Source organism: Musca autumnalis, unplaced genomic scaffold (genome assembly GCF_047663935.1).
Source record: "Musca autumnalis isolate F117 unplaced genomic scaffold, ASM4766393v1 scaffold_1, whole genome shotgun sequence".
NCBI lineage: Eukaryota > Metazoa > Arthropoda > Insecta > Diptera > Muscidae > Musca > Musca autumnalis.
Genome location: NW_027411644.1, coordinates 197,631,512 through 197,650,428, shown reverse-complemented (window position 1 = coordinate 197,650,428; position 18,917 = coordinate 197,631,512). Strand labels below are relative to the sequence as shown.

Sequence of the window (18,917 nt, the reverse complement as noted above, 5' to 3'; positions counted from 1 at the left end):
AGCTTTCATTCTTGCCTCCATAGTTGTCTCACTTCGAATTCCTATACCATATGAACTTAGTCAAAGCAAAAACCACTACAGAGTTGCTTTGGCAAGCTTATCTACCAAGAGTCTACAGCAGATGGTGCTGCTACATAAGCAGAGCTAGCGCATGACCACCAACCACCACATCATCTGATATGGCTACCCCAAATAGCGAAAGCTCTGCTCCAACCAAGAGAAAATTCATTCATTGAAATACTCGAACGTCACCGCTTACGCTCCCATGTGTATCTGCAAAATACACAAATGTCAAAAAAGTAATCAGAATCGAACGACGAATTGTTGGAAGAGAAGTGAAGTGAAAAAACTTTGTAAATTTACGAAATGTGAGATAACAACAAACGAAGAAAATAACAACAATAAAAACAAAATTTTCAGTTTACTAGTTTAGTGTGTAATTTAAACGAAGTCTTAACGGTTGGATGTGCGGTCGCAGTAATATTAAATTCAAAATAATTCATAAAAATTAAACGCACTGCAGTTGACTACGTCGCGATTGAGTGTTTGTGGAATTTCGCTTTTTATTTTGGGGGGTGGTGTATTTTTGTACTTTTTTTTCTGGCCCCCATTCTGTGGCGGAACTCTTCACTTTGCTGTCTGATGATGAGATGATGGTTGTTTGCTGAAGAGGGGTTGCAGATAAAAAAAAATTATGAGGGCAAATAATTTTTTATTTTTAGTGAAAACAATAACAACAAAAATGATGTGAAATTTTTAATTTTTCAATATCAAAACTAAAGTCGATGTACGCGAAGATATTGTTGTTATTGACGACGATTCTTATCATACCCTGAAATTTTGTGTTTTTTCGATTTAAGTATTTGTTGTTATTTTGTGTAGTGCTTTCAATTTCGGCTGCATTAATAAATTCCGGTTGAATTTTTTGCACTTTCTGTGACCATTGACAACGTGAACTGCCGCCGGAGGCATTCAAACAACCCGCAGCCAACCGAGCGTGACATCAATAAAAAATTACACTTTAATTGCAAAGTATTTTTTTGTTTGTTTCACTTTAGCAGAAAAAAAGTAAATTTAAATAATAGAAAAATAAATTAAGTAATCAAGGTCAATAAAACAAAAAACAGGGAAAAGCAAATTCAGTAATTCTCTTCCCTTGTTTTCCACACAAAATAGAAATTAAAAACAATCCACAAATTCCCTTTTATCTATCCTTGAGTCATCGCTAGTGTCGTTGAACGCCACAAATCACCACCACCGCAACACCATGCGTCGCCATTCTCAACGTCCCACACTAAGGAATCTTAACCCTGTATTCCATAAACGTGAAAAATCCGAAGACAATAGTGCCGTCTCCGATAAACTATTGAAATTGGCACGTAAAACAGGGGCATTGAATCTATCAGGCAGAGGTCTGGCTACCGGTAAGTAAGGATAAAGTGCAATCAACATACATACATATGCAATAGTATATATCGTCACCATAAATGCCCGAAGACGTAACCCACAAAATCAAAACTTTACAGGAGAAGCAAAAAACGTTATAAAATGAAAAACTGTTTTATGGAATATAATTCTTAAGAGGGCAAGTATTACAACAAAATCTGCAATATGATCCCATCTTCCGAAATGCCATTTCTTGAATAGGGTCGTTGTTTTTGAACGTAGAAGCTTGAAATTTTGGCAGAGCATGTATTTTAACTTTATGCATCCGATCCCATCAAAAAACGAATTTCGATTTGCGTGTGGGTTTCGTTTTCGGGCATTTTTGATGACGATATGTATGTACACGTACATAAATATGTAATACATATTGAGTAAGATTGAAATTAAAATTCCATTAAGACCATTTTTTGCCATGCGCCATGTGGATTTATGTGTGTACGTCACAATTTTAATGGACGTTGATGGCTATCCTTTTGTCAGTTAGAGTTCAAAAGGTTATTTTTAAAGGAAATATATAGTAACTATTGTTTAGGGTATAAATAACTACTAAGTAATAATAATTGTGAAGAAATAAACAGTCAACGTCAAAACTAAGTCAACACGACCCTGATTTAACCACATGTTTATATCATGATATAGTAATTAAGGTATTGCAGCTTCGGGGAAAAACTATAAAAATATAATATGTCCGCGTCCTGTCAGAATTGCCATAATGACATACGCAACAAGTTGTTCTTCTAACAACGTGAAATATTAACGAAACATCTAATTATACCCTCAGCATTTATGCTAACGAGGGTATATCAGCAAAAATGTCTAAAATCGTCTTTTACATTTCAAAAAAAAATCAAAAAAAAATTTGATACTACATCTATGATTTTTGGTACATAGCTTAAGAAAAAAATCGTCATTCCAAATCTGTGTTCGTTCACAACTTTGATCGTTGCGCGCAAAAGATATGACCGTTTTAATTATGCTAATTAGAAAAAATTCTAAAAAAATCGCGGCTTAATATAGTAAGCTCTATATCCTATTATCGTTAACTGAATTCGCACCCTTTGCGATGATGCAAAAAAAAATTCGAAAAGTTTCAATGGATTCGCGAAAAATTAAATTTGTTAAATAATTTTACGTATTTACAAACATATTTTAGGAATAATAGCGCTTATACCTACAAAAAAATATATATATAAATTATAGCAGCATCCAGACATTGTGAGGAATAAAATGAAATCTAAGTCGTGAAGTTTGGAGCTATAGTAATCATGTTATTTGCAAAAAATACAAAAAAATATGACAAAAAAATCATGTTATTCTAATTTTATTTTTTTATGGTTTTATAGGAAAGATTGAAGGAAAAATGTTTGAGTTCTTCGTCATTTTCTTCCAAATTTCACGCAATAATGAATATATTCCGTTGCAACACATTTTTCGCTTATAGTTTTCCTATTGGCGAATATTTTTAGAACATTATATTAAATCACAAGGAATTCCAATCGTGGCATAACATTAAAATAATGTTATATTCAATATACATATTACAACATTTGAAACGCATATAAACCGCGTAATAATGAAAATGACATGATGCACATCCGATTTTCCAACACAGCGAATCAATCCCTTTTATTTGTGAAAATCCCTTTAGTTTGTGAAATTCTATTTGGCGGCCACGATGTAGCGTATGTTGCATATTAGAGCGCAAAATACAGTAAAATGGCCATAATTTCCACGAAGTTCATTTACATTTTATGCGCATCCGATTTCGATGATAACCTTTAAAAAATACATAATTTGATGTAGTTTCATTGCGATCCATCAAAACCATCGTAGCATCGCACTTAATTTTTAGAAAAAATCAATTGTATCTGCGGATTAGCGATAGTTTTGAAATATATGTTTTCGCACATTTTAAACAGGCATATAACTCTATTTATTACAGTAAAAATTACGCTTCCGAAACGCGTTGCAATGCGCGCAATTTTCAAAAACATTTTTTGCAGATTTTCGAAATTTGAGGGGTATCATATCCGCCGATCTAGTGGACGGATTTGGACGCGTCATGGCTTATTAAATTCAGAACGAAAAAAAACTAAGTTCACACGGGTTTCACCGATAATTTAATGGCAGTTGCAAATTTTGGATAAGGTTAGGTTAGGTTGAAAAGAGGGGCGAATATAAGAATCGCCACATGCCCGTATGGGGCATAAACTTAAGCCAGTATAGGCCTGTTGTGCGCTCTAATTTCGGAAGCCTAACTGGATTAAATTTTTTATTGCTTAATTTATTAAAAGAAAATAAATTTATCAGTTAAGAAATTCTGTGTCATTGACATAATCTCTTAAGTTTTTGAACTCGCTTGCCCTAATTTGGTGGAGTTCTAGTACAGTGTTATTTCCTAGAAATTGGTTTCTTAGCGTCGCGAAGGCTGGGCAATGACAGAGAAAGTGTTCCAACGTTTCGTCGTCCTTACCGCATGCTCTGCATTCGCTGCTTTCTGCACAACCAATTTTGTGCAGGTGTGCTTGTAGCCCTAGGTGTCCTGTAAGGATGCCTGTCAGTCTACTAATGTCTTTTTTACTCATTTGAAGGAGTTCCTTTGTTTTATCCTCGTCTGGGTTTCCCCAGAGGATTTTTGTATTTTTCCCTTTCTCTTCAGTATTCCAGAGGGATGTATGGGCGTTTTCTTCCCATGCTTTTAACTCTAGATGCGCCGCTTTTATGTAGGCTTGTCGTAGCTTGCTCTCTGGCTTGCCTTGCCAAGGAGTTGGCTATCTCGTTACCCCTAATCCCTTTATGTCCTGGTACCCATATAATGTTAACAGAACCATGGTGGGAGTAGTCGTTGATTGAGTTTTTACACTGCAGGAAAGTTTTTGATTTCACCGTCTTGCTTGTTATTGCTTTAATTGCTGCTTTACTATCCGTTAGGATGTTTGCAGTGATTGGCCTTGTGTTAGCTTTAAACCAGTTCAGACACTTTGTGATCGATCGGATTTCGGCCTGAAGGATCGTATTATGATCCGGCAGTCGAAGGGAGATTCTAGTTTCCTGGTCTTCGATATATAGACCCAGACCCGTTCTCCCCCCTAGAACGGCCCCATCTGTGAAACCACAGCTTCCAGTTGGCATCCGTTCCAGGGTTCCATCGATCCACATGTCCCTGTCTGGTATTAAAATTTCACACAAGGCGGGAGATTCTAGTTTCCTGGTCTTCGATATATAGACCCAGACCCGTTCTCCCCCCTAGAACGGCCCCATCTGTGAAACCACAGCTTCCAGTTGGCATCCGTTCCAGGGTTCCATCGATCCACATGTCCCTGTCTGGTATTAAAATTTCACACAAGGCGGATTCAATTGTTTCAGGTATACGGTCTGATACAATATGATCTATTGACTCACCCGTTGTAAACTGTAATATGCTTTGGTGGTATGTTTGGTGGTCTCTTACGATCCACTCGCTCATCGACTTAAGTCTTATAGCTGCGATGGCTGCCTCATACCTTACCTGAATTTCTATTGGGTGGACAAATAAAATTGTCTCTAAAGCTAGAAGTTAGAATCGGTCTAATTACGCTTTTGTATAACCAGTGTGTCATCCTAGGATTGAAACCCCATTTTGAGCATATAGCTCTTCTGCAGGTTGACCAACATCTGTGGGCTTTATTAGCCCTTTCCTGAATATGGTCTCTCCATTTAAGTTTCCTGTCTAGAATTACTCCCAGGTACTTAATTGTTGGAGAAATGTTTATCATCTTATCTAGGAAAACGGGTTCTTCGTAAGCTCCTATTTTCGTTTTCCTAGTGAATAGACATAATTCTGTTTTTTCTGGGTTGACATTTAGACCTCTCGGTCTAGCCCAGTTGTATGCTATTTTTAGAGCCGTTTCGGCCCTTCTACAGAGTATATTTGGATTCTTTCCCCTAAGGAGTATTATAACGTCGTCTGCATAGCAGATGGGTTCAAATCCTTCGTCGGTTAAGATCCTTAGTAGACTATTTATGGTGGTAACCCATAGGAGAGGTGATAGTATTCCTCCCTGTGGCGTCCACTGACCAACTTTGTCTCTTTTTGTTACGTCTTGTAGCGCGCAGCTTATCCATCTATTCCTAAGCATGTGGTCTATCCAGTGCCTCAATGCCCGGTTTACCTGAAACTCGTCTAAGGAATGGATTAGCGTTTCGGGGCTGACGTTGTTGAACGCTCCTTCGATGTCATTGCAAACTGCGAGTGTATACAACTTCATCTCGAAGGTTCTCTCCATATGGTGTACTACCTCATGTAATGCGGTTTCCACTGATCTACCTTTTACGTATGCATGTTGTTTGTACTTGAGCATATCGTTAGGGATGTTACTCTTTATCATGGTGTCGACCGTCCGTTCCATTGTTTTGAGTAAGAATGAAGTTAAACTTATCGGACGATAAGATTTTGGTATTGCATAACTTGACTTGCCGGGCTTGGGAATGAATACTACCCTTGCCTCTTGCCAGGCCAATGGAATATACGCAAAGTTTAAGCAAGCATTGAAAATCTCGACCAGATTGGACGAAATATAGTCCACTTCCCTTTGAAGTAAGGCTGGGAAAATCTGGTCTGGTCCAGCTGCTTTGTATGGTGAGAAGCTCATTATTGCTTCTTTAATCATCAAGTTGTTGATTTTTGGTGCTTCTTCTGATGCATAGCTATATCCATCGGTGACACTGTGTGTGCCGTAGTACTCGACGGGAATTGCGTTCTCATCAGAAGGCTTAGAGTTTCCTCGGTTGTTTCCATCTTTTTACCCGTCTCATCAACCATAAGCTCGGATTGTGAGTGAGTTTTACATAGAAACTTTTTAATTTTAGAGACGCCATTCACGCTATCTACCTGTTCACAAAAAAGCTTCCAGGAGTTCCGTTTGGCGTTTCTTGTCATTTTGAATCAAAAAAAAAAAGGGTTTTTTTAAAAATGTACGCACAAAAATTTCGACTTTAAGTTGAGATTGTTGTGAACTTTTGAAGACTACACGCCCGAGTTATACATCAAAAATGCGTAATCGCGAGTACTACAATCTCAAAATCAGTTTTTAAACGAGTACAGTTGCGCGTCCCGATTAGAGCAAAAATTCAAAAAACCCAATTTTTCAGTCTTGAAAATGTCAGCATCCGTTTGAGATTGATGCAGGGGTTATATTAAAAAATCATACATTAGAAACTTCATCTTTGAAGTGTATTCTTTAACTTCTTTTTTGAACATTATACTCTACATTTTATTGTAAAGCCACTAATTGAAAATTGACTTAAAAAACTCGATTCCTTCAACGATTTTTTCCTATTTTTTTACATTAATAGCTGTGTTCCAGAACTAAAAAGTTTTTAAATTTTTACGACTTTTACACATTTTACTCGAAAAAGCGTTCCCGTACACAAAAAAGTTGTAAAATGTTCACTTCTCTTTAAACAACAAGTAAAAAACAGTCAGTCGGCTTTGCCGACAGAGATATACCCTCAGCCTGTATATATTGAAATAACTTTTCCCAAAAAACGTATGTATTTAGGGGTTTTTCAAAATATTGAGAATTTGAACCGACAAAAATGTTCATTAGGATTAGAGATCAAAAGTTTTGCGGAGGAGATACTAAAAGGAATGAATCTACATTGACCATTATGGAAGTGGATTTCCAGCCACTACATATGGTGCCATAGGGGGCTTTTACACCCTTCGGGATGTTTGCTCAAGAAGTATGGACTTGCCCCTGAAAAAACATTTTCGATCGTAATTGAGGCAGCGAATGCAAGTTGCTTCAACAAAAATCAAAGTGATTCGATAGCAGGTCTTAAAGTGAACTTATCCGAAATTTTGTGTGGGAGGTACCGGATGGAGTGGACAAATATAGTCCATATTTGAACTTGATCTATATCTGGTAGACATATTAGGATGTGTAAAGTTACCGTGCGAACAATTTTTCCGAACATTTTTGAACTTTTGTGGGGGAGGTACCTGAAGGATTGGACCGATGTGGCTTATCTTCGAACTTAAACTATGTTTGGACAAAATATTACTAAGGCCACATTTTGAATCGAATCGGCAGATCCGTTCGAGAGTTATCTTGCGCTCCAACCACCTCACACGGTGTCATAGGGGTTTTTTGCAACTTTCGGGCTATTTCCTCAGGAAGTGTGGACTTGCCCCTGATGAAACTTGTACCGTCATATAGGGGGCAGTGAATACAAGTTGCTGAAACAAAAATCGAAGGGATTTGAGAGCAGGTCCTAAACTGAACTTTTCCGAAATTGTGTGTGGGAGGTACTCCAAGGAGTTTGCCGATTGAGTCCATATTGGAACCTCATCTAAGTCTGGTAGAAATTTCATAATGTGCAAAGTATGGACCAAATCGGTTACTCTCTTCAAGAGTTATAGTACGCACACATTTTCCGAACATTTTCAAACCTTTGTGGGGGAGGTACCGGAAGGAGTGGACCGATATAATCCATCTTTGAACTTGAACTAAGTTTGGACAAAATATTACGAAAGCCAAATTTTGGACCGAATCGGCAGATCCGTTCGAGAGTTATCTTGCGTTCCAACCACTACACACGGTGTCATAGTGTTTTTGTGACTTTCAGGCTATTTTCTCAGGAAGTATGGACTTGCCCCTAATGAAACTTACAGCGTCGTATAGAGGACAGCGAACACAACTTGCGTAAACAAAAATCAGAGCGATTCGAGACCAGGTCCTAAACTGAACTTTTCCGAAATTTTGTGTGGGAGGTACCCGAAGGAGTAGACCGATTGAGTCCATATTGGAACCTCATCTAAGTTTGGTAGAAATTACACGATGTGCAAAGCATGGACCAAATCGGTTATTCCCTTCGAGAGTTATCGTGCGCACAAATTTTCCGAACATTTTCGAACTTTTGTGGGGGAGGTACCTGAAGGAGTGGACCTATATGGCCCATCTTCGAACTTAAATCGAATCTGGACAAAATATTTCGATACCCAAAATTTGAACCGAATCGATTAATCCGTTCGAGAGTTATCGTGCGCACCAGCCTGCCAGACAGACAGACAGACAGACAGACAGACGGACGGACATTGCTAGATCTACTCAAAATTGTCTGAAACGGATATCGTACAAACATACTTGGGGTCTAAAACCATTATTTCGATGAGGCACATTTTTGGTCGTATCAAAGTGTAAATACCCTCTTTAGCCTAAAGGCTGAGGGTATAAAAATGGCGCTGAATGACGCTCTCTTTAAAAACTTTTTACACGACAAATTTGGGCGAGTAAAAAAATAGTAACATGGTTGCCGGCGTCTGTGTGAGAACAAATTTTTTGTCGTTCTCTCTTTTACGAGTTTTACCATTAAAAAGTACGGGAACGAAGCTTATATGACCACATTTTCCGCTCAAATTATAATTTTAAGAAATCCATCGGTGAATCGTGCTAAAACAGTTTGTTTTACCTAAATGCGTTCAAAAGTTATGGTATATTACAACAATTCGCGAGTTACAATACCCCATACCTCAGTTTCAACATAAGTAAATTTTCTACAAAAAGATATACACTTTCATACGGCAAAATGTGACTCATCGAAATAATGGTTTTAGACCCCAAGTATGTTTGGACGAAATCCGTTTCAGACAATTTGGAGTTGATTTAGCAATGTCCGTCCGTCTGTCTGTCTGGCTGGCTGGAGCGCACGATAAACCTCGAACGGATCCACCGATTCGGTCCAAAACTTGGTTTTCGTTACATTTTGTCCAAACTTAGTTTACGTTCGAAGATGGGTTATATCGGTCCACTCCTTCCGGTACCCCACCCTCAAAAGTTAAAAAATGTTCGGAATGTTCTTGAAGGGAGTCACCAAATTGGTCAATAATTTGCACATCGTGAAATTTCTACCAGACTTAGATGAGTTTCCAATATGGACTCAATAGGTCCACTCCTTCGGGTACCTCCCACACAAAATTTCAGATAAGTTCAGTTCAAACTAAGTTTCAGTTCGAAGATAATACATATATGCCTACTCTTTCAGGTACCTCCCCTAGAAAAGTTCAAAAATATTCGGAAAAATTGTGCATAGGATAACTCTTGAAGGGAGTGCCGATTTGGTTCATACTTTAACCATCATTATATATCTACCAGGTATAGATCAGGTTCAAATATGGTCTATATTTGTCCACTACTTTATGTATCTCGCACACAAAATGTCTGATAAGCTCACTTTAAGACCTGATCCGAATATCTTTGATTTTTGTTGAAGCAAATTGCATTCACTGACCCCCTCTACGATGGTACAAGTTTTTTCAGGGGCTATTTCGGGCTATTTTCCCAGGATGTATTTACTAATCCTGGTTAAATAGTCCGAAATTTGTAAAAATCCATATGGCACCATGCGTAGTGGCTGGAGCGCACTATAGCACTCGAACCTGGTCAACCGATTTGGTCCAAATTTTCGCCTTCGTCATACTTTGTCCAAATTTAGTTTCAGTTCGAAGATTGGCAATACCGGTCCACAACTTCCAGTACTTCCCCCCAAAATGTAAAAAATGTCACTAAAATGGTATGCACGATACACTTTCTTTAACGGGGTAACCGATTTGGTCTAAACTTTGGATCTTCTATTATTTTGTCCATATTAGTCCTCTCCTTAAGATACCTTCCCTGCAAAAGTTCAACATTTTTATTTAAGTGCAGTTTAGGTTCGGTTCGAAGATCCTTTGGAAATGTATACCGATGCTGTTCGTTGTGATCCTGTTTACAGCAAAATTATGTATTCGTGGACAAGCCTATGCTTCTTGACATACTGGTCCAAAAGTTATACCATAACCCACTGAAATAACTAGTGGCCCGCTTCCAAAATAGTAAAATTTAAAAAAGACTCTAAATACATTCGATCTGTCCGTAGATGAAAGTTTCAATTCACATAGGCTGAGGATATATCTCTGTCGGCAAAGCCGACTGATACTTTTTTATTTGTTTTCTCTTCATGCTTCTATTTGAACTCTACTGAAATTCTATTTCCATTGAAAGTTAGATGAATATGATCCATATTGAGTATATCGCTGTGTTTCAGAACCTGCAAGAGTCTACGATTTTTATACCCTTCACCATAGTATGGAGGGTATCTTAAGTTTGTTTTTCCGTTTGTAGCGCATTGAAATAATTATTTCCGACCATATAAAGCATATATCCTTGATCAGGGTAACATTCTGAGTCGATCTATGTGCGTCTGTCCGAACCCCCATGCGTCTTTTGTTTTGAGGGTTTTACTGAACTACCAGTAATTTAACATTTAAGGTTCCCAGTGGTCACGAAACTTCTCCACCAAAAATTATCAACATAGGTACATGTTTTGGTTTAAACCCCATATAATGGTAACTCCCGATTTTAAGTATTTTGAGGATTTTTGCTAAATTTGTTGACCGAACTACCTGTAATTTGAGATTTCCTACAGTCACGATAATTCTCAATCATAAATTATCAACATAGGTCCATGTTTTGGTATAGCCCCCATGGAACGGTTTTGCACGCAAACCTTCCAAACCAAAAAATTTAATTTTTTAGTAGAGCATGCATATAACGATTCTTAGTGTTTGTTTTTGACCGAACTATCTGTAATTTGACATTTGAGGTTCCCAGTGGTTACAAAATTTCTCCACCAAAAATTGTCAACATACCTGGTCTGATAAATGCCGTCTCTTGACAACTCGTCATTACCCCGAATCAGACCATTTTCCGATCACCGACTCAGATAAATGAACGCAGTACACAATCACACTTTAGAGAGCTGTTCATTTAGATATTAGGCTAGCTGAGAGAATTATCCGGGACATCATCACAGCTGCACCCGGTCGCTACATACCTGCTAGTCGAATTCCCCACCCAATTTCACAACTAAAGCGACAGTGGAGTATTCCACAAGAGTCCTCAATTTGTCCTTAGCTACCCATTTTGTAGGGTGGTCCAGCTACTGAAGCCAGGCAATGATGGCAGCAGCGGCGAATAAAACAGACCTTTTGACCCCAGTATCGAAGATTCTAGAGGCACTACCCCTCCCCTTGATGACAAGCAGTTTCTCAATTGCCTAATATCAATATCGATTCCGGAAAATATAGAGCACAGCATTACACGCCTTATCAACATATGTACATCAGTCGAGGACTGAACCAGAACAGGCCGTGCGACCGAACAGTTACGGTGCCTCTTGATCTTCCATACCATCAACCATGCCAAATACTTGCTTGTGTGTTACCGCCGCGAGCAACCTAGCCACGGGCTTCCACCACATAGGCACGTTAGGAGAGTTCTTCATGATTTGGAGAAGGAGGGCTGAAGGTACAGGCGAGAACATCTAGATCAACGAGACTAGCAGGCGGGCTTGGATAACATTCACACTGACAATGTTGCACAATGTGCATGTCGTGCTCGGAGACCACCCCCAAAAACAAAAAACAACGGATCAGCACGTAAGTCATCGAGTCTCCGATTTGGGAGAAACGTTGACGTAGTAAAAGTTTCTTTAACGTACCCCAAGTTCCAAGGAGGGGTACATTGGACAAAATCTTGTGGAATGGGCTGTTCGAGGTTCGTTTTGAAATTTCCATTGGAGGTAGTTCTTTTGATTCTGACTACAACGATACTTTCATACCCTGCACCTTAGTATGGAGAGTATGTTAGAGTACATTTTGGAATAGCCGTCATATAACGGTACCGCCCAATTTCAGTTATTTTTAAGTTTTTAGCTACATACATTTTCAGACCGATTCGCAAAAATTAGGCATTTCAGGTTCGAAGTGATCAAAAAAACTTTTCCATCAAAAATGTGGGCAATGGTGTAAGGTTTAAAATAGCCGTTATCGATTTCAGGTATTTGTACATATTTATCTACATTTTTAGAACAAATATTCCATATTAGTTTGGAATATTTCGTGGTGGAGGGTGTGAAAAGTTTCGGGCCGGCCGAACTTAACATCATTTAATATGTTTCTTCTATCATGAAATATCTCTATTGCAGAGCCGACTGCTACTGTTTCACTTGTTTGGAATAAAATACTCAGATTGGAATTATCGGAGATAAGTTTCTGTAGATATAGATATGTATGTTGTTAAGCAGCTTAAATATAAACCTCATCAACGTGACGCCTCCGGTATTCAATAGCTTGGCTGGGCATCCATGGCTCCTGTCGCCTAATTATTTTCATTACTGCTTCCTACATCCTATTATATCTTGCTGGTATACATTCATCGTCTGAGAAAGGATCAATGGAATCCAAGTCTGCTTAAATCTCCAACTAACCTCAAACCCAATACCTTAGGAAGATTCATTTATATTTTTCTTCGTTCTGTCATAGTAAACCTATTAATATTATCGTTATTATGGGTTCAATGTTATGTGCGGCACTTGTTGGCTCACGCTTTAAGCGGGTGTTAAAAGTAGCTCCATATGTCACACCACTTTCGTATAAATCAAATAAAATTTACAACTTGTCTGTTAACCCAATTTTAGTGTTGATAACAGCGTATCTTAGCATTCGATAGTGGCTGTTAATAGATCTTATCTTAAGTTTTCAATTTTACGTTTTGTTGGTCTAATTTTGACACTTTTTTAAATTCGTTACAATTTAATTACCACCCAACGAACATTTTCAACTCGCAGATACATATACAATAAAAGCTAAGTGAATTATGTTGAAGGACAGAGTTCAAACAAATTAAGTGTTTCAAATGAGTTCAGTATGAGTTTCAAAAAACAATTTCAAAACGTGACTAAAATGAAACAAGTTTTCACATAAACGTTTACGGCCTGTAAACATAATCGTTAAATTGCCGTTACAAACATCTAAAATGTGTGTTCACTGTTCACATTCTAAACTAAAACAATGCTAAATATTAAATTAAGTTATTAGATATGGGTTCTGGGTATGTTGAAAACAGAATTTACACAACCATGCTACATTTTAAAAGTACATTAGGGTTATGACTTTTTTAAAACCTCGTATCCCTGTATCATATTTTGATGAGTTTTTACCTAAGATTAAATAAAATATTAATTATAAAGTGATTCGGTACAAAAAAATCTCACGCACAAGGACATTTGAAAATGTTTCTAATAAGCTTTTTTGACAATTTTTTTATAGTGACTTCCATAAGCAGATATATAACGGAAAATAAGCTTTTGAGGCACACGACATAACCAATATGGCATAACCTTTTGTTTCTCATTAAATTTATCATCATATAATTACATACATACATATATGTTATTTCATATCATATATAATTTTATTTCATATATCAAATCAATTAAAAGTGGTTTGTGCGGGACAATTTTCAATATTTTTATGGAATAAAAGTTATTTTAGTTAATAATATGCAACGCTGCTTTTTTAATATTTAAATAGAATAAACGTTATTTTAGTCATTAGTAGGCAAAAGGTAACCCTAGTATACATATTAGAAACGTTCAATGGAACTGCATCAGAAGTAGCTTTACGATAGATGAAAGAACTGCACTAAGTCAGCTATGTTGACAGATAACCTAACACATATGTCATCCACGAAAGGACCCGACGCCAAGATAGTACAATCCTCCGCATACATTACGATCTCTATGTCGTCTGAAGGATGTGGAATTTCAGAAAGGTGGAGGTTAAACGGGTTTTGAACTTCTTATTTCAGAACTCTACAAACGACTGGCGTCCACACATACAGTTGCTTATCCAACGGCTGGAGTGAAGACTTCCCTATATCCTCGTAAAGCTAGGCATGGTTGACATGGCTGAAAGTTTTCGATAGGTCCGAGAAGCACAACGACTGTTCGGTCGTATATCCTGTACTTGTTGCCTGTAAAGACCTTCACATCTATAAATACCCCATTCTGATCTTCTATAAAGACCCCATTCTTGTTTTTATAAAGACTTCCTTCAGCTCATCTATAAAGACTACCTTCTGATAGTCTGCATAGACTTCCTTCTGGTCATTTTTAAAGACTCTCTTCTACTTGTATATAACGACTCCCTTTAGCTCGACTATATAGACTCCCTTCTGGTAGCCTATACCGACTTCATTCTGCCCGTTTATAAGGACTTCCTTCTAGTCGCCTTGAAATCTCACTTCTGCTCACAGAAAAAGACGTTCTTGTGGTCATCTTTAAAGACAGCATTCAGCTTTTCTATAAAAACTCCCTTCTGCTCATTTATAAAGACTACCTTCAGCTTGTCTATAAAGGCTCCTTTCTGTTCGCCTATGGAGACTTCCCTTCTGGTAATCAGCAAATACTCCCTTCTCTCATCTGGGCGCCTATGTAGATTCCCTTCTGGTCGCCAATATTTACTCCATTCTGTCGCCTTCTAGTGATGCTGGGCAACTGGGAAACTGCTTCTAATCATGGGGTGCGTCTGCAATCTTTGCTACTGGCGACAAGAGGGAGATCGGCATGTACGATTTACCTCTACCAGCTTTCTGGTACTATATAGGTGGCTAACGATAGATTGGCGGACACTTGTTAAATACTCAACTCTGGGTTCATCCAGTAGCTTAAGCATTAACATTGAGGGTCCATTTGATTTAACCGTTGCCCACAATTTATTTAATCCTGTACCAATGTTGCATTACTTCAGGTAGTCAATCCCCTTTTTCCACTTATGTTTGTCTACTAACTCTGTGATAGTTCCGTCGCATTCGCTGGGAAATTTGATCTGATTTCGGATATTCGACCAGCAGGTATGTAACGAGCGACTGCTGCAGTGATGTCCCTGAAAATTATCTCAGCTAACCAAGGATCTGAGGGAATGTACAGCTTTCTGTTCCATAGTTCAGAAAAGTACGACGGTTATGAAGTCGGGTTGTCCATTTACCGAGACGATGATAGGAAGATGGTCTGAGCCAAGGGAAATGACGGGTTGCCAGGAAACGCTCTGGTTATTACCTAGGACGGAATAACACAACTCAGGATGAGCATTGAAGTCCCCTAGCACCAGGCGGTTATTGCCCTCTAAAAGCAAACTAATATCGGACACAGCTATTCAGCGACGGTATGTGCACATTAAGCAGCTACTTCGGCAAGATCAAACTTCGATGCTACCCCAATACATTTTATGTATGGGTCACTAGAGTCAAGCTCAAGCGAGATATTTCGTTACTGGACAGACTGGTTTATAAGGAAAGCAAGTCCTCCTCTTCCGCTTCTTGTAAAATCATCGCAACGTTGGAAAAATAAAATAACTTTGGGTGTCGCTGTAGGCGATTAAGACCTGAGCAGCCCCTGCACTGGACCCATTCTCTACATCCATTACATGTCACCGAGTTGGAAGACCGGGGTTCTTCTCTATCCCGACGCGGAGCATAAGAGCTCGGAGCAGTCATTCGGCAAATATTGCCGCTCCCATGGAGAAAAAAAGTATACGAACACAAACACATATCAATTGAGGTTACGGCCCCTGGTCGAAGATTCCTCAGAGTCAATCCGGTGCACAAAACCGACCGCGGTGGAATTTGGAGGTCAAGTATGGAATTTGTGGCTGTTTGCATGTATTGGGCAATACTTTGTCGATGTCAGGACAGTTTTTTTTATGCACTTGGTCTAGTTTCAGAGAGTTCACAAATCACCGCCTCAAAGATCTACCCAACCTTTCCGATGTTTGGGTAGTAGAAATGACGTTCCGAGACATCATCACTGCTGCAGTCGTATACCGCCTGGTCGAATACCCGAATAGAGATCAAACTTCCCAGCAGAGACGACGGGATTTGCAAATGAGTGTGATGAGCATCGTCGTGCCAACCCCATTGACCCCCGAGTTAGGGAGCTGATACTGGATGTTAACAGGTTGGTCGGTGAGCATAAGCGGAACAAGTGGTTAAATAATCAGAGGAGTGGCAACATTGGGGCTGGAATAAGTGAATTGTGGGCAACAGTTAAGTCACTCTCGAACACTGGTAGAAATGAAGATAGCGGTTCAATCACGTATGGCGACGTTACGCTCACTGATCAGTCGATAGTTTGTCGAGCACTCCGGGAGTGACATTGTGAAGAGAAGAGAGAGAGAGAGAGTACTACCTCGCATAATATCTCAACTAATCTACTGAAGACAAGCAAGGATGACAGCAAAGATGCATCGTATAGACGGGTATCGCTTTTGTTGCCCGTTGTATACACCTTTTTCAGATGTAATTCGAAACATTTTAGTTGTAATTCGTAACATTTCATTTGTAATTCGTAAAAATCCATTTGTAATTCGAATTATTCCATTTGTAATTCGAATTATTCTATTTGTAATTCGAATTATTCTATTTGTAATTCGAATTATTCTATTTGAAATTCGAATCATTCCATTTGTAATTCGAATTATTTCATTTGTAATTCGAATTATTCCATTTGTAATTCGAATTATTTTATTTGAAATTACAAAGGAAATCATTCGAATTACAAATGGAATAATTCGAAATTCAAATGGAATAATTCGAATTTCAAATGGAATAATTCGAATTACAAATGGAATAATTCGAATTACAAATGGAATAATTCGAATTACAAATGGAATAATTCGAATTACATATGGAATTCTCGAATTACAACTGTAATGTTACGAATTACAAATAGAATTCTCGAATTACAATTAAAATAATTCGAATTACATCTGAAAAAGGTGTAGACCCTTGAGGTTTTAGTCCTCCCAGCGTCAGAAATAGCTGTTCAGTTGCCGAACATCAGCATGGGTTTCGTAAGCAGCACAGCACGACAACAAAGCTGCACGCCATCTCTACACATATTAGTCAGGGACTCAACCAGAACAAGCCGTGTGATAGAACAGTGATGGTGGCACTCGACCTATCAAAAGCCTTTCATACTGTCACCAGTCGTACGTGGAATTCAGGAACAAGAAGTCCAAGCCCCGTAGAGTGAAACAGGGAGTTCTGCAAGGGTGGGGTGATTTCTCCTAAACGGTTTAACCTCTACACCTCCTGTATTCCGCCCCATCCAGACGGCATTCGGATCGTAACATGTGCGGATGATTGTACGATCTGATGACATTTGTGAAAGGCTGAACTCCTATTTAACTGATCTTACCACATTTTTCCATGCGAGGAATATGCAAACATCCGCCACTCAATCTACGACTACTCTATTCACCACATGGACCGCAGAGTGAGAAAAGTGTTGAATGCCATGGTCAATGGTAGCACAATTACGACCATAAACTACCCGAAAATTCTAGAGGTCACATTCGACAGCATATTTATGTCGTGCGTGCATGCCACAGCTATCTGTGACAAACTGTGATGTAGTAACAAGATCCTCAAGACCCTAGCCGGCAGCACTTGGGGTGCAGATAAAGAAACCTTGTTGACCACAGAACTGCAACAGGGTGCCTTCTGATGTTTTCAATGGACCAAAGATTATTCCATTACTGCAACATAATGGTCGCCAAGCTTTCGTTGCAGTACTTGCTCCGGTGTTACTGTGAGAGCCATCCAAATCACCATATAATGGATAGGACCCCCACCTAGCGGCCGTAGTGTCCAAATTTTGTACCGATTTCGTTACGATTGGTTTGCTGGGTATTTTTGTGACAGTATTTCTCACACAGATACAATGAAAAACATGTGTGTTTTTGAAAAAAAATATCCACTAAAGATACCAGAGCTATCGCGATCTTACTCCAGTAGTCCCGGTCCACACTACAGAAATTTCATTGAAAAAATCATGAAATTATGCGTTTCTAGATCGAGTTCCATAGTAGAGTAAAATCATGAATTTGCTGTAGTAGGTAATGCGATCTATGAACGCCTAATTTCATGAAAATTTTTAATGAAATTCACTCTAGTGTGGACCGGGATATACTCTTTCCCAGAATTTCAAAGCTTTTCGCGATTGCCAAATTAATTTTTTTTTTTTTTTTTTGAAAAGACACACAGTATGTGTGTCTACTGGGTATTCCAATAACCACATCATATGACTTCGGTAGCACTTTGTCTTGGTGCCCCTAATGCCCAGCAAATTAAACAAATTTTAGGCTTTGCGTTGCTAAAGCTGACGACTATGATTTTCTATAGTGGCGAATAGATCAATTTATTAATTTTAGTCGTAAAGTTCCATTAGCTAATACCTAGTTGCATATTTTTGTAAAACTTTCTGTTATTAATTTTTTGGTGAAAAGAATCAAATTACATAAATAGTTTCTATTCGAATCTATTGAAATAGTTATAAATAATAATAATTGAAGACAGGTTGAAGAAAAAAAAACATCGAGACAAAGAAACTCAAAATAATGAAGACAAACCAGCCTTGAGGGGTAAATTCCATTATCTCTCTGTTTCTAATTGTTTGCCCATGGGTAGCCGATATACAAAAATAAGACTTCAATAAATTGGTTCATAACTTCAATTATGTACATATGTGTGTATGTATACATATGTAGGTATAATGAAGTAAATAGTAAAGATATGAACATATCTAACTATGCTGGCTGGTTGAGTTAT

At 38.3% G+C, this 18,917-nt stretch overlaps 1 protein-coding gene across 17 annotated transcripts in view; it reads left to right on the top strand.

Moving 5' to 3' along the window:
- Window positions 1–234: 234 nt before the first annotated feature.
- The window catches only part of f-cup (leucine rich repeat containing flyers-cup), a 42,089-nt gene continuing 23,406 nt past the window's right edge, over window positions 235–18,917 (top strand). The window contains exons 1-3 of one of the 17 annotated variants that reach the window (XM_073959756.1): window positions 427–544; window positions 1,059–1,107; window positions 1,177–1,424. In XM_073959756.1, the coding sequence (XP_073815857.1) occupies window positions 1,268–1,424 (157 nt within the window). In that variant the 5' untranslated portion in view covers window positions 427–544; window positions 1,059–1,107; window positions 1,177–1,267. Of the gene's footprint in view, window positions 369–426; window positions 576–722; window positions 1,425–18,917 lie in introns of those variants that run through there. The other 16 variants (XM_073959762.1, XM_073959749.1, XM_073959758.1 and 13 more) reach the window with 16 other exon arrangements.